The sequence below is a fragment of the Lingula anatina genome, chromosome 1, assembly GCF_051362555.1.
Source record: "Lingula anatina isolate TDL-2025a chromosome 1, LinAna3.0, whole genome shotgun sequence".
NCBI lineage: Eukaryota > Metazoa > Brachiopoda > Lingulata > Lingulida > Lingulidae > Lingula > Lingula anatina.
The window spans coordinates 69,448,680-69,462,998 of record NC_141767.1 but is presented as its reverse complement, the minus strand read 5'-3'; the positions used below and the strand labels follow the sequence as shown (position 1 = coordinate 69,462,998).

Here is a 14,319-nt window from a genome sequence, read left to right as displayed (position 1 = left end):
GTTTTCAAACTTTGAAAGTTATGATGCATTCCTTCTGAGTTAGGAAATGAGAGGCTGTATACAAAGACCTGTTCTACTGAAATGCAGTAGTTGCTCTTTTTGAGTCCAATACTCAAATTAAAATTTCTTAGTAAATGTCCGAACAGAAATTTCACCAAAATTTGTGAGGAGCTCTGAGATATCTCGTTGATAAAGAAAGTACAAATTGCCACAAATGAAAACATAGCCTGTGTTAGCTGGGGTAACAAGTTCTGGAAGAATCATGATCTTTGCAATGAGATGATCACCAGCTCAGCAATAATCCACCTGCACAGCTTTATTTAATTCTCTCAAGCTTTAGGAGCTTAATCTAGAGCTTAGGTTATCTTGAAAGTTGTTCATGGATTATTTGCAAAGACATAACACACAAAAAGCATATCATACTGCTAAGGGAAATTTAAACAGTTAAATTTGAACCCAACACAGATTTTCTCTGGTATGAACAGGAGACAATGGGCCCAAACTCTGTGGGGACTCTTACTGAATCCAATCAAATTTGCAGATTAACATGCCTCCTCTTCTTTCCAATGCACTCGTATACTCACCAGCTTTTCAAGAGGAGGCTTCCCTACACTACTGGTGGTATTGCAGTCATCAGTCGACATTCGGCACAGAAACGCCCACACACAGTGTAGCTGGAGACACATCCCACCCCTCTTGTTCAGTGATGGTTTCTCTATCCTTTCATAGATGGTCTCCTTGGCTCCTCTCCAGAACCAGTCCTCTTATTATGTCAAAGGAGCGGCCAGATTCTCTAATATGAGTAAATATCTGATGACTGCAATACAACCAGCAGTGTCACCTATAATGACAGTTCCCTGAATGGGTCCTTGTGATAAAAGACAAAACATCGGAGTCTCTGCATAACATCTAGCAAATCTACGAGTGTTCAGTATTATTTTTGCCTTTTGATAGTCAAGTTATGAAGCTAAATTCAGGACAGCAGTTACAGGGAGTCCAAATAGGAGTCCAGTTTCTATTTTCTGTTGTATCCAGAAAACAAAGGTGTCAAAAAATATCAAACAACTTTAGGATAATGATTAACTTTAAAACTGTTTAACTTCTACACAATAGCTGAAAGTGCACACGAGAGCTTTTGTCCCAACACTTGGGACTTCATCAGTGAACAGTGTTTGCAACAGTGTGCCAAGGTTTACTGGAAACTTATGAAAATATATGTACGTACTCTGAGAGTGCATCATATAATTAAAACAGTTTATCACATTTACAACTGAGAGGTTTTTTATTGCAATAAAACCATAAATTAAATCTAGCTAGATAATTTAAAAGTGCTTGAACAGCACAGCTTTAATGATTATCTGCTACTCCTCAGCATTTGCCACTTGTATCAAGATTTCAGTTAACAAGGAGTACTGCAATGTGTAAATTTCACAAAAATATGTAAAATCAAATCAAACTTTTATTTATTATTTGCAGTAATTTGCAGGTTCTTGCTTTTAGCTAATCGAGCCTTTCTCCTTTCTTGTCTTTTTCTTCTTCTTTCCGTCTGCTCCTCGATAAATACAAACAATTTCATACCAATAACCACAGCGAACAATAAAATAAAAGCACCTTGTGCTGGAGGTAGTGCTGTATCCACAAAATCAGTCATTGTATAATATTGATTATTCTTCTTTGCCTTTTCTCTAAGACGCTGTTCACGTTCAAATTCCATCTGAATCAAGTGACATTTATAATTTCTCTCCATAGCCTGATATTGCAGGGTTGCATGTCTTTCCTTAAATTTATAGTACTCAATTCTTCCATACTGCGGTCTGTGCTTTGTAATATATGTTTTTATGAAATATCTATCCATATCAGTAAAATCATCATCTGTCAATTGTTTTCTGCTAAATTCATAAGGTATGTGTCTATCATACACTTTGCGCTGGGCTGGATTACTAAGCACTTTGTAGGCATCTTGAACTTCCTTTAATTTGACAGCAGCCTCTTCAGTTTGGTTCACATCTGGGTGATAGATCTTTGACTTCTTGTAGTATGCAGATTTAATTTGTGCATGACTCGCTGTAGGTTCGATACCTAGAATTTTGTATAAGTGAGTCTGTTTAGAAGTATCTTTATGGTGCTTGTCATGGGGTCCTTGGTGACCTTCATCACAGGGTCCTTGGTGACCTTCATCACGAGGTCCTTGGTGACTTTCATCACGGGGTCCTTGGTGACCTTCATCATGGGGTCCTTGGTCACCATCATGGGGTCCCCTGGATTCCTGTTTACTTCTCTCATGAGCTCCATTTTCAGATGGATGTTGGGTCTTGTGTCGAGCTCTTCTAGGAGTTCTATGGTCATCTCTTTCCTGGCTGTGGGAATCAGGAGAATCCTTACAAGACGTTAAAGGGGGCTTTTTGAAGTGCTGGGCTCCATGTGTGTCTGGAGGTTTTGTGTAGCAACGTATCTTTAGCAAGTGTGAATTCAAACATCTAACTCTTAGGAAAGTGGTCCCTGCAAAAAGAAATCAAAATTTATTTGTTTTGAAGAATCAATTACAGTTCTACATGGTGTCCATAAGTGTGGACACACATCTTCCTTGTTATTAATTCAATGTGTTTCCTTTAACATGCTGCCTCAGTTTTTGGCCTTACCACAGGTCAGGCCTCTTACACCATGTGGTACAAGCTATCCAGGCTATAAATATCCATGTTCTGCCAACTTACTAATAGCCCTTTTTAGTATGTCATTGGCAATTTAAAGTCCCTTTGTCTTTTATAACCCCCCACCAGTTTGATAACGATTTAATGTTTTTATTACAGGTATTTTGAATAAATGAAATGTCTAAGCACTTACACATGCCATTTGTAAGTGATGTCATATCAAGCCTCAGGTGTTTTTGTACACTGAAGGGTGTTCCGAGACCTTACCTGCGTAGCTGCAAAAACTCAGATAATTTAACATGTACAAATTCATAGTGCTACATTTTAATCAATGCTTAGCTTTCATCTTGATTGGTTAATCAATTAACCTGTTTAATGAACCTAAAAACCAGAAATTTAAAATAACTTAAGAATATCACCATAATCTACCATAATTAAAAAAAAAATGAACAAAATTGGTTGAGTATTTTTGACGAATTTCATAAATTCCCCCATGTAGACCATATAACAAAATCTCAGAAAATAAATGATGAACTATTAGGCATGGCTTCTTTCATGTCCTATCCTGCTTTACATCCAGGTTTTGCCAAATACTGGAATGGCATATAGGTGTTTCTATGGCATTTTCATTCAACAGAAGTGTTTAAGCCCGATTTTACGCCTTTTCCTTAAGGGCTTCCATGCCTTTTGAGATGCTTCCAGAGGAAGTGAAGATAAAGCCTAATATAAGTAGCAGTATTCATTACAGACATCAAACCATTTGTCACCCAAAGAAAATTTGTGATTGTTGAGAGTATGTCCTAGCTGCGTTATTGAAAATTATGAATTTAATTTTCTGTATGTTTACTACCATACTAACACATCTAGTATGCTGAGACTAGCATATCTAGCGAGTGTTGAACGCCTGCAGCACTTTCGAAGGCCAGGTCATCGGGATACACTTATAAAGCAACTAAATGGCTGATGGTTGAGATAGACAGGGTTAAATAGAGTCTACAGACACTTAGTAATACCGTATTACTAAGTTACGTTAACCAGTACATACCAGATTTAAACGCCCTGTTCAGTAACGATGACATATGCACAGCGTCGTATTTAACAAGATCATACACCAATCAACATGCAAGAGGCAGTTTCACCCACAGCACAACACATAGGAAGGAAAAGACTGCGTTGTGTAAGCACCATCAATATATTTTCCAACTTAGTTGCGAGTGAAAGTGAGGCTGTATGCGGAGATTGAAATATATAAAACTGAGATTGATGGATGAGCTGTAATACGAATTTTTGAGATTATCAGCGTTTATTATAAGTATGTTGATTATTTAAACTATCATCAAATGTATTTATAAAGACATCTATTCGAAATTTGATATGTACTTATTAAATATCGGAGAATAAAAACATTAAATTAATGATTACTGAGCCATATTTCATACGAAACAACATGTGCAACAAACTGCAGCGGATGGCATGTATGGTAAAATTCTGGTTTACCACTTGTATAAAGTAAAAAAAAAAATCGTTTGGACGGGTGACGCTCTTTGTTAAACAGATTGCTCGCGAAGGGAACTCTAGTGTGTCTCAAACCAAGGTACCACTCTGTTGTGATGCAGTTTCTAGTCGGCGTATGTGTGCATGTGTGTGTGTTGACTTTTTTTTTTTTTTTTGGGGGGGGGGGGGGGGACGTGATCAACTTGCTTTATAAAATCCATAAATCCATTGCCATTTCCGTATGCTGACTTCCAGCTCTCTTATCACATTTTGCTGTGGACCACATTATATTATTCCCAGTTTCATCTAACCCATTGCCTTGGAATGTGTCACACTGCTGCACTGGGCATTATAGTACGTACCATACTAGTACATGGTACAGTACATGCACTCTTGTTTAAGTTTTCTGATATTGTACACTTAACTGTAAAATGATGGTCAGCCAGCAACTCATTTGTATGAATTGGGGCCCTTCATATCTTTAAATTTCACCCTCTCGAGTAGGACATGTCTGTCGATAGTTATGCCAATGTAAAATCTCTTTATGCTCTCTCATTGTTATCCCCTGAGGGAGAGTATTTATTTTGGAGAGTAATGATGCTGGACACAAGGAGATATAACCAAATGAAACTCAGTACATGTGCACCTATTAAAAACTGCCATGAACTAACCTCTGAAGGCAAGAAGTACATATACGGGATGTGAGCAGGCCTTATATATGAATTAGGCATTTACAAACTCAAGCATCAGATTTTTGTGCAGGAAAACCAAAAATTTAGGACTCAAACCAATCAAGTATCCAAACATAAATTTAAGTAACCATGAGCACAGCTTTACAACACCAAACAATCTGATACTGTGTGTTTGTCTCTTAATTTCACCTGGGGTACTTAATTCATGGCTTGAGTTGTTAATTTGGGCATTTATGCTCCTAAAACTGAGGCTAGTGTTAGTACATAGTGTATACAGCAATTATGGTTTATGAGGCCTGTCTGGGTTTATTTCCTGACAAAAAACTCTCTCACATTTACATTTTAGATAATGTGGTCCAAGCAACTTACTGTAATTACCCAGTATACATAATACAAGCAATTGTTTGTTTAAGGGTGGGAAACATAAATTGCATTATACCCAAAAGTAGCATCAAACTTTTTCATGTATTGTTTGTTTTTTCCCTCTTAGGTTTCTAAATTTTCAAAACAGACACTGCTGCACTACTATAACTCTGCATGGCGTCCGGCAAGAGACCAGAGCACAAAGGACCACCAGAATTGGTATGAAATTCAGATTTGTACAAAACCTGCTACCTATAAGTTGCTGGATGTGGATGTTTTGTTGTATTTTGAAATAGAAAACACACCCTTTGTATGACAAATGCATCTGATCCTGTAAAAATGCCAAAGATTTCCATATGGGGCATTGGAAGTGAATATATTGTGAATATACAGTCTCTTAATTTTTCTGACCTAGCAATAGTCTATAAAAGGTGCAATGTTTGAACTAGCCAGTAAATATACCTTGAAGATTTGCCCCAGGTGCACAGTTTTATAGGACATTCACCTGTTTTCAACAGTGGTTAGTAAACGTAGAAAACAAATTTCTCTTTGACGAAGAACATTTTTACCTACGCCTAAGTTTAGCACCAGTTTCTATTTTGTCTCTTGATTTCATCAATCTTTTCTTCCACAAATGCTCAAATAATTTGCATTTCTTATGTTGATATTTTATGAACTAGTTGTTTTTTGTTTTTTTTTTCAATGGGTTACTTCCAACAAAAAGGTATAGAAAAATGAAAATTTTACAGTACAGTTATCAAAAGGGTCTTTTTGGAGTTGCGATAGCATTAGTCCAATAAGATATCATTTCATTCCCTATGAAAATTTAAGAAAGCCCTCCTATCATGCACGCACAAACCAGTCGAGTTAGCGCTAACGGCTTTGATCTGCTTACTGCTAAACTAAGCACTTTCAACCAATGAGAATATGGGAATACGTTCAAGTTAAGATGGCTGCTGCCATATGCAATTCAAAATTTAAGTGAAGTTTTGATTCAGTGTTTATGAGGATTCTTGATAAAATCTCCAGTCTTTTGCTTTATTTTATCACTTGCCTGAACAGGCAAGCATTCAGTTGGGTGGACTCAGTGGCTGAAATGGCTGTGCACCTGCCCTGGGCAAGTGGGCAATCCTTACTGTTGAGCCCTGAAGTATGATTATAAATCTGAAATATCTTTATTTCGCTAGTTTTATGTCTTTATGTTTTATCAATAATCTTATATATGATATTTAAAAATCTATTTGCCCTTCAAATCTCAAATCCGTCCAGTCTTCATTCTCTTTCATGAAGCTCCACATCAAAAATCATCACTTGATAATTGTCCCTCTGTTGGGCTTATACCCAGTATGTGGTTTATATTTGGGAGGCACCCTCTAGATTTTAACATTTTCTTTATTTACAGTTCTACAATGATGAAGAGGCAAGGAAGTACACATCCAAGTATGTATGAGGGTTGTCCTGGGTTGATGATAATTTTTTAGTTGTTAAAAAACAAAGTCTGTTGATTTAAATTAATGGTGCAAAAATGTGCTACGTATGTTATTGCTTTTTTTTTAATCATTAAAAAATGAAAGTCGAATGTCCATGTCTGATAATCGACATTGATATTGAAAATATGGCAACAGTTGTAATCATATAAGTTTTCTCCTTTGCAGTTCTCGCATGATTGAAATACAGCAGCAGATGTCAGAGAGAGCCATAGAACTACTTGCTTTACCTGAGGACCAGCCATGGTTTTATTTTGGATATTGGGTAACAAAAAGCACACATGCATACACACACATTCAGGGACAAAATGTTCTCTCTCTCTCTCTCTCTCTCTCTCTCCTCTCTCTCTCCTCTTCTCTCTCTCACTCCTCTCTCTCTCTCTCTCTCCTCATCATCTCTCTCTCTCTCTCTCTCTCTCTCTCTCTCCCTCTCTCTCTCTCTTCTCTCTCTCTCTCCTCTCTCTCTCTCTTCTCTCTCTCTCCTCTCTCCTCTCTCTCCTCTCTCTCCTCTCTCTCTCTCCTCTCTCTCTCTCTCTCCTCTCTCTCTCTCTCTCTCTCTCTCTCTCTTCTCTCTCTCTCTCTCTCTCTCTCTCTCTCTCTCTCTCTCTCTCTCTCATATCAAAATCAACTGGAACTTAAAGCGAGGAATTAGCAGCAATGAGAGAGAGAGATTTAAATATTTGATTACGCTATTTAAAAGTTTTGTTTTTTTACTTTTGAAGGTGTGGATCTGGGTTAAGTGGCGAGTGCTTATCAGATCAGGGCACATGTGGTTAGGAATTGACATCAGTCAACACATGCTGGGTAAGGATTTTTTTTTTCTTTTGGATACATATGTTACAGATAGTGGAAATTTATGCAATTATCTTTTTCAGGTAAAACTTTAAAACAACCTTAATGTCGTTTGTTTGGTTTTTTTGTCCTCTAGTTTTAGCTATATGAAATATTAGAAATGCAAATTGATTGAATTTTAGATTAAAAATTTTAAAATTTTATTCCACCATAAAATTGGAATACATTGATACATTTCAGATGTAGCAGTTGAGAGAGAAATTGAGGGTGACCTTCTTATGGGTGATATGGGTTGGGGAATGCCCTTTAGGCCAGGCACATTTGATGGTGTTATCAGGTGGGTATATATCATGGGTTGGGGGATGTCGTTTAGACTATAAGCACATTTGATGGTGTTATCAGGTGGGTATCTTGGGTTGGGGGATGTCGTTTAGACCAGGCACATTTGATGGTGTCATCAGGTGGGTATCTTGGGTTGGGGGATGTCGTTTAGACCAGGCACATTTGATGGTGTTATCAGGTGGGTATCGGGGGTTGGGGGATGTCGTTTAGACTAGGCACATTTGATGGTGTTATCAGGTGGGTATCAGGGGTTGGGGGATGTCGTTTAGACCAGGCACATTTGATGGTGTTATCAGGTGGGTGTCCTGGGTTGGGGAATGTCCTTTATTGAGTTAACAGGATAGTGGCATGAAATGGCTGTTGGTCCTTTGGCCAGTAAATTCAAACAAAGTCTAAAAATATTTGCAGGATTAGACGACACACCACCCCAGTGTTATAGAATTAACACTTGGGTTTTCATACTAAATAGATGTTTTATGTTTTTGATTTGTGCTTCATTGAACGATAGCAGAATAACCAATTGTAAATGTACAGATTTTAAGGTATGGTTTGATATAATGTATTTTTAATGACACATAGTTACATATAAATGTTTGATTAATGCATTTTCTGTTCTTTTCAACAGCATATCTGCTTTACAGTGGTTGTGCAATGCTGATAAGAAGTTTCACAGTCCACCAAAAAGAATGTACAAGTTTTTCAGTACCTTGTATGCATCTATGGTAAGGATTCTATACATTTTAAGATTTCAGGAAGAGTTTCTAATTTCTGTCTGACATGTTAAATTATAGGTGAGAGTGATGCAGCTCACAAGTTTTATTTTGATATTTTTTAAATTATATTTCAGAGCAGAGGGACAAGAGCAGTTTTCCAGTTGTATCCTGAAAATAGTGAACAGGTATGATTTCCATATCAAACTGACAACTTTCTGAGGATTGGCTTTAATGCCCATTGCCATCTACACCTCAAATAACTATCCAAATGCATTTCTTAGATAATTATTTGCCAGTTCTCACTGTATATTACCCTTGTATCATAATCTTGAGTAACTGTTGCTAAATGTTTTTTACATGATTTTTAAAGGTCATTTTGAAAAGAACTAATATAATTAAATACATAATGAAATGTCACATTACATATTCACACTATAGACCATTCCCTTATGGATGCAGTGACAGTTTCAGGAGCAAAAACAGTGAAAATTGATAAGTGTAATGGAGTGGGCATATGAAACTTATACATCTGGGTCCAGTTTTATCAGAATAGGGGTCATTTTTTACTACTGGATAACAACATCAGGGACAAAAAAGTATCCAGTATTTGGGAAACGTTACTTTACCCACAGCATAACCTTCCAAAGAATAACAAATTTATCCAGTGGATAGTGTTTTTAACAGGATGGGCTATTCAGCCTCAATGAAATTGGGTTTAGCACTCAGCCACTGGAGGAATTTTAGTGCAAATGGAGAGAGGAAAAAGTACATGTATCAGGTTTTTTTCTTTCTTTCTTTTTTTATTTATGGGGGTTTTACAATTGATTATTTATCAGTTTTTATGGTTTCAGCTTGAACTTTTAACAATGCAGGCCATGAAAGCAGGCTTTACAGGGGGCCTGGTTGTTGACTTTCCAAATAGTACTAAAAGTAAAAAGTAAGTTTGAAATTTGTGGTTTTCCATTTAAGTAAAAATTGTATATCTCATTGACGTTTTTGGACAAATGTTCCATAATCTGATGAGAGAGATTCAACAGAAAGTGTTAATGAAGTCGTTTCTAAGCACCATTATTCAAGCAGCACCATTTGTAAAAGTATGGTAAAATTATGCAAAAATTGTATGTGTTAATTGAAAGGAAAGGAAATGTCTGTGATAGATGTGTTCATTTCCAAATTTCATTCAATTTCCAGAATGTTTTTGTGTTTATTTGCTGGGGGTCCCTCCCAGGTTTTGCCAAAAGGTTTGGGGACATCTTCAAATGAGATGGTCAATAAAATAGCCTACAGTGGCACAAGGTAAGACTCTAAAATTCTTACACTTTGTATTTATCAATATAAAAAACCATTGTTCCACCCCAGATTGTTCATTTGTACAAGATGCATACCATCCATTATTGGATATGTCTCTCATTTACTGACATTTAATATTTTCATATTTGAGCACTATTTCTTATTCAGGGACAGAATAAAGGAGCGCAGGGGGAAGCACCCTAAAAAAAGTCGTGACTGGGTCATGGAGAAAAAGGAGAGAGCAAGGCGTCAAGGAAAGTAAGTAAATCTTACCTCAGAAAGTTTTTTTTTTTTTTTGTTAAGTTATTGTGTGATGGGAAATGGAAATAAACAGATCTTGATGTAAAGATATGTAATTGACATTTTTGTCAGCTTCTAATTTCAAAAATGACATATTTCTTTTCCATGAACCTGTTTTATGGAACCATCACTTAGTTTCATTATCTTAATTCTATTTTAATTATTGTTTTTATTAGAGTTGTATTTTAATTGATTTGTATTTTTCAGAAAAGTAGGACCAGACTCAAAATATACAGGAAGGAAGAGGAAAGTTACGTTTTAGTGAAACATGGAAATGCCAGCGATATAGGAACAGCTTTTGTTGATCACCAAAAAGTAGAATGTTTTCTTTTCTTTTGCAAACTGCTGAATCACGAAAAAGGTGCAATCATCAGAAATGTTACTGTGGCAATGTATTGATTGTATCCAGGATTTTGCTCAGTTGAAATGAGAGACATACAATTGTGTACCCAGCTTGAGGAACTGCTTGCTAACCAGACGTGCCTTGATCATGATGTATTGTCCTGTTTGAACTCTTTCCAACATAAACAGATTTCTGTGTAAAGTAATATCATATTCAGCATCCATACAACTTCATACCCATGGTATTGTATATTTCAGTTTTTTGAGGACCTAGCTTGAAATCTGTGCCAACATGATGGGTACCATTTTAAATCACGCATATAAATGAATATTATGGGAAGAGGCAAGTAGATTTGAGACGTTCAACCACATTAAAATTGTGTTAAGTATCATGTAAAAAAGTTGCTTTGAATGTACAGTAATAAATTTATTGTATAAATTGATGGGATTTTCTTCTAAGACTAACAGGCATGTAACGTGATGTAACTGAACCATGTAAAATTCTCCAAAAGAGATCTTACAGTTTAAAATTCAACTTTTTTCCTTTGCTGAAAATACATTTAACACATGGCAAAATTGCAATCCCCTTAATACCGCTAATAAAATCTATGTACATTTCATAAATTTGCTGATATAATGCAATTATTAAATTGTCTCTCAAGTCATATTTGAATGCAACTGTTACATATGCTCCTCAATAGTAGTTTAATTAATATAACTTTAACATCCTTCTTTAACAACTTCATATTCAAGCTCCAGCAACATCATGTATTTGGCAACTAATAGCCCTTTTCTATACAAGGCATTCCTAATGTTTATTGTCCAGGCCCTGAAAGACTCATGTCCATGAATTTTCTCTTCACAAAGCACATCCACCACTGAAAATATATTATTTGAATATCAGTCAACTTACTAAAACAAACCAAAGTCTTGTGCATACAATGTCAATAATTTAATCTTCTAATATTTTAGCATTAATTAATTATTCCATATCTAGGGGCTTAATAACAAGAGCCTTGACTCATTATTTAGTCTTTAAGTAATTCTGTTAAATCATCTTATCGAGAGAATATAAAACCTCTTTCACAGTATTTTAGCAATAATGTCATATTTATTGCAATCTTACACTTCCAAACCAATGAAAAACTTTTACCTTTGAAGGTTTATCTGTAGCAGGGTCAAACACTTTCTCGCAAACTCTGATTCCACATTCTTGGCGAATTTGTGTAAAGTATGCCCTCATATTATCTGGAGGAAAAGACAAACCAGAAGTGTTATTGGTAAAATCATGTAAAATAGTGTTATTTGTAATAGATGGTGTGTGACTTTACTACATAGGTACTTATCAATTTTCCTTGAGATTAATGTCACATTTAGCAGTGTGTGCCTCATAGATGATATCAACAACTTTCAACAAGACATATGTTGCCAGGTAATGTAAATTAGGTCAGTTTGGATGCCTAAAAACATAAAAGGCCTCCAATGCTGACAGGTCTTCCCATGTCTTCCTTTCCTTTGAAATATTATGTTACCAAACAACAGCCTTCATCTGTAAAGTGTCTCATTTTTTACCACACTGCATGTACCTTCTTCCTGTCTTCCACTAGGTCTGGTGTACATTGCATTAAGAGGAAAGCCAGCATCACCTGGAATGTCGAATCTAGATACTGCAAGTGTGTGCATTTCTTTCAGGCCCTGGTTCTTTGATGTACACTGAAAAGATCACGAACACCCAAATTAAACATTACAGTATAAAGAAAACGGACTTTTTTCTAGAAGATATAAAAATGCGCTTGGGCTTATAGTTTGTTTCTTTATTTTGTCAAGCATCAGTGGATATTTGTGACAGAGGTGAGATATGGCAAAATATCTTCATCTAGAGATTGCATAGAAAGCCACTATATAGCCTATAAACACACCAGTTAAAATATGACATATTCTGAATTTGTCAAGAAAGGATCACCAAAACTTGAGTCATATAAAGCATAGTGCATTTTTCAGAATTAGTTTTAGAATAAGGTGCTGTTACTTTTGTGAAAAATCAATACTGTCTCTGTATTAATGTTACTGATATTTGAATTGGTAGATTTCAATTCAAGCAAGACAATTATAAAATAAAATAATTACAATCACTTCACTGTGACTATACAATGTACATACCCTTTGAAGTTTCTTGAGGCACTCAGTGATGTACAGAGTAATGTAAATTAAGGTTCTATCAGCTTCAGACTGAAATTGCAAAATCATGAATTTTTAATTTGTCTGTGAAATCTGGTTTCATTGTCATAGCATTGACTATAAACCTGGCAAATAACAATACAAGACTAATTTTCTTGTAGACTTTTCTTTTAGAATTTTTCAACTTTGGTTCAAGACTAAAGATCAATATGATTGCATTTGAGGGCATATTTGTTTAAAGTCACATTCAGAGCTGTATTGTTGACACAGATGAAATCTTAATCACACCTACCTTTACTTCATAATTTTTGAAAAAAATGTTAGCTTTGAAAAAGTGGAGTGCCTCATCAATAATATCAAAATCTGAACCTGAAAAGAAAAAAAAAAGAAAGTCAAATCTGAAGCCACAAATATATATACCAACTGAAGGCAACTACAGTGATGCAAACCACAAAAATACTTGCCAATGCAATGCACAGTGAATCAGCTCTAAAACAGTAGTGCATACTTAAATTTTATTTTTATTACTTTTACAAGAAGGGAAAAGTAATCAGCTGCATACAAAAAAACATCAATCTATTGTTTTCTTGCATGCATTGTGCTGATGCCCATATACACAAATATATAAGAGGCAGATAAAAATTGCACTTCACTTCAAATTTAATATCTTTCAAATACTATTCCTGAATAAAATTTCAGTGAATGTTTCTGTATGGCATTGCCTTTGATACACATTTACATTTTATATTGATTTCATAACAACCGTCTGTTCTTTACTTCCACCATTCCAATGTACTGAGTCATATTTAAGCTCTTTCCATACAATCATTATCATCAGACAAATTAATTTTGAGGTGTTATTCATTAGCTTCAAAATAATGCAAGCACTGGAAGTTGTGCACAATGGCATTATACTTACTATCCTTGGGTGCTGGCCCCTTAAACTGTGTCCTCAGTGGAAGCAAAGCCATGTTCCCCAATATCTGGGGTGGGCTGGTAAACTGAGAATGGTAGGCCTGACAAAATCGATTTATAAGCATATACTGTACACCTTTCTGATATAATCTAATATGAAATTGTACATTGGCATCTAAAATAGATTTAAAAACTTTCAACAACTGCAAAAAAATACTGCCCATAGTTTATGTTCACAATGAAGCATATTTGTTTGCAAATTTCAATTCAAGTGCATTTGATAATTGTAAGAAAGGTATGTTGAGCATTTGTTTATAATAAATTAGAAATGCTATTAGAAAACTAGCATAGTAATTCTTCGAGTTTTCGCACTGATATATTCATAAATGACTCAGGATACACTGACAGTGTCTCAAAGCCACTACTCTGAACTTCTTTTTCTCTGGACCAGGAAATGGTGTATCACTTAGGAAATATTCAGTCACAAAGTGCAAATACGTAGTTTACAAAAGTTTAAGTATCATATAAAAACAAATAAATAGCTCACCGGCATCTCCTTTAAATTTCTACTCCTTTCTTGTTGATAAAATTTAAATGGATTTATCAAAACTTCCAAAGTTTCCACCCGGCGGTACGCCTATCAAAACCGGAAGTAAAGTCAATGTCACGTGATTATCGCTTGTACTAATGTAAATAAAATTCATAATTGTCGTATTTAACACAATATTTGCTTAAATGAAAATGTATCAATTTAATTAAATGC

The 14,319-nt window shown here is 35.5% G+C and overlaps 3 protein-coding genes across 5 annotated transcripts; 1 reads left to right on the top strand and 2 right to left on the bottom strand.

Annotated features, from left to right (window-relative positions):
- Nucleotides 1–1,263: 1,263 nt before the first annotated feature.
- Nucleotides 1,264–4,590, bottom strand: LOC106174930 (uncharacterized). 3 transcript variants are annotated; one of them, XM_087000173.1, is made up of 2 exons: nt 4,568–4,590; nt 1,264–2,499 (listed from the first exon to the last, which is right to left on the bottom strand). In XM_087000173.1, the coding sequence occupies exon 2, from the start codon at nt 2,344–2,346 to the stop codon at nt 2,080–2,082; it is 267 nt and encodes an 88-aa protein (XP_086856299.1). In that variant the 5' UTR covers nt 2,347–2,499; nt 4,568–4,590; the 3' UTR covers nt 1,264–2,079. The 3 variants fall into 3 exon arrangements, with proteins under 3 accessions (XP_086856299.1, XP_013412160.2, XP_086856298.1); XM_013556706.2 differs by lacking the exon at nt 4,568–4,590 and adding an exon at nt 3,694–3,885; XM_087000172.1 differs by lacking the exon at nt 4,568–4,590 and adding an exon at nt 2,842–2,928.
- On the top strand, nt 4,072–10,906 carry LOC106174886 (18S rRNA (guanine-N(7))-methyltransferase). The gene is given in 14 exon segments (XM_013556650.2): nt 4,072–4,242; nt 5,325–5,416; nt 6,600–6,637; nt 6,853–6,931; nt 6,933–6,949; nt 7,407–7,441; nt 7,444–7,488; nt 7,717–7,813; nt 8,444–8,540; nt 8,666–8,716; nt 9,383–9,468; nt 9,723–9,827; nt 9,990–10,079; nt 10,329–10,906. Coding segments are annotated over 13 exon segments (840 nt in total). The 5' UTR covers nt 4,072–4,242; nt 5,325–5,371; the 3' UTR covers nt 10,384–10,906.
- LOC106174888 (actin-related protein 2/3 complex subunit 3) lies at nt 10,870–14,249 on the bottom strand. The gene is made up of 7 exons (XM_013556652.2): nt 14,104–14,249; nt 13,561–13,657; nt 12,934–13,010; nt 12,624–12,692; nt 12,050–12,176; nt 11,617–11,711; nt 10,870–11,341 (listed from the first exon to the last, which is right to left on the bottom strand). The coding sequence occupies exons 1-7, from the start codon at nt 14,107–14,109 to the stop codon at nt 11,279–11,281; spliced, it is 534 nt and encodes a 177-aa protein (XP_013412106.1). The 5' UTR covers nt 14,110–14,249; the 3' UTR covers nt 10,870–11,278.
- Nucleotides 14,250–14,319: the final 70 nt, after the last annotated feature.

Excerpts from the sequence above, each read along its gene's own strand:
- LOC106174930 (XM_013556706.2), bottom strand. The coding sequence starts at position 3,727 with ATGTCATCGTTACTGAACAGGGCGTTTAAATCTG. Across the intron at positions 2,500-3,693 it reads GAACAGGGCGTTTAAATCTG|GGACCACTTTCCTAAGAGTT; the intron begins GTATGTACTGGT and ends TTCTTTTTGCAG.
- LOC106174888 (XM_013556652.2), bottom strand. Across the intron at positions 12,693-12,933 it reads TCAAAAATTATGAAGTAAAG|TCTGAAGCTGATAGAACCTT; the intron begins GTAGGTGTGATT and ends TTGCAATTTCAG. Across the intron at positions 12,177-12,623 it reads GCCTCAAGAAACTTCAAAGG|TGTACATCAAAGAACCAGGG; the intron begins GTATGTACATTG and ends TGATCTTTTCAG.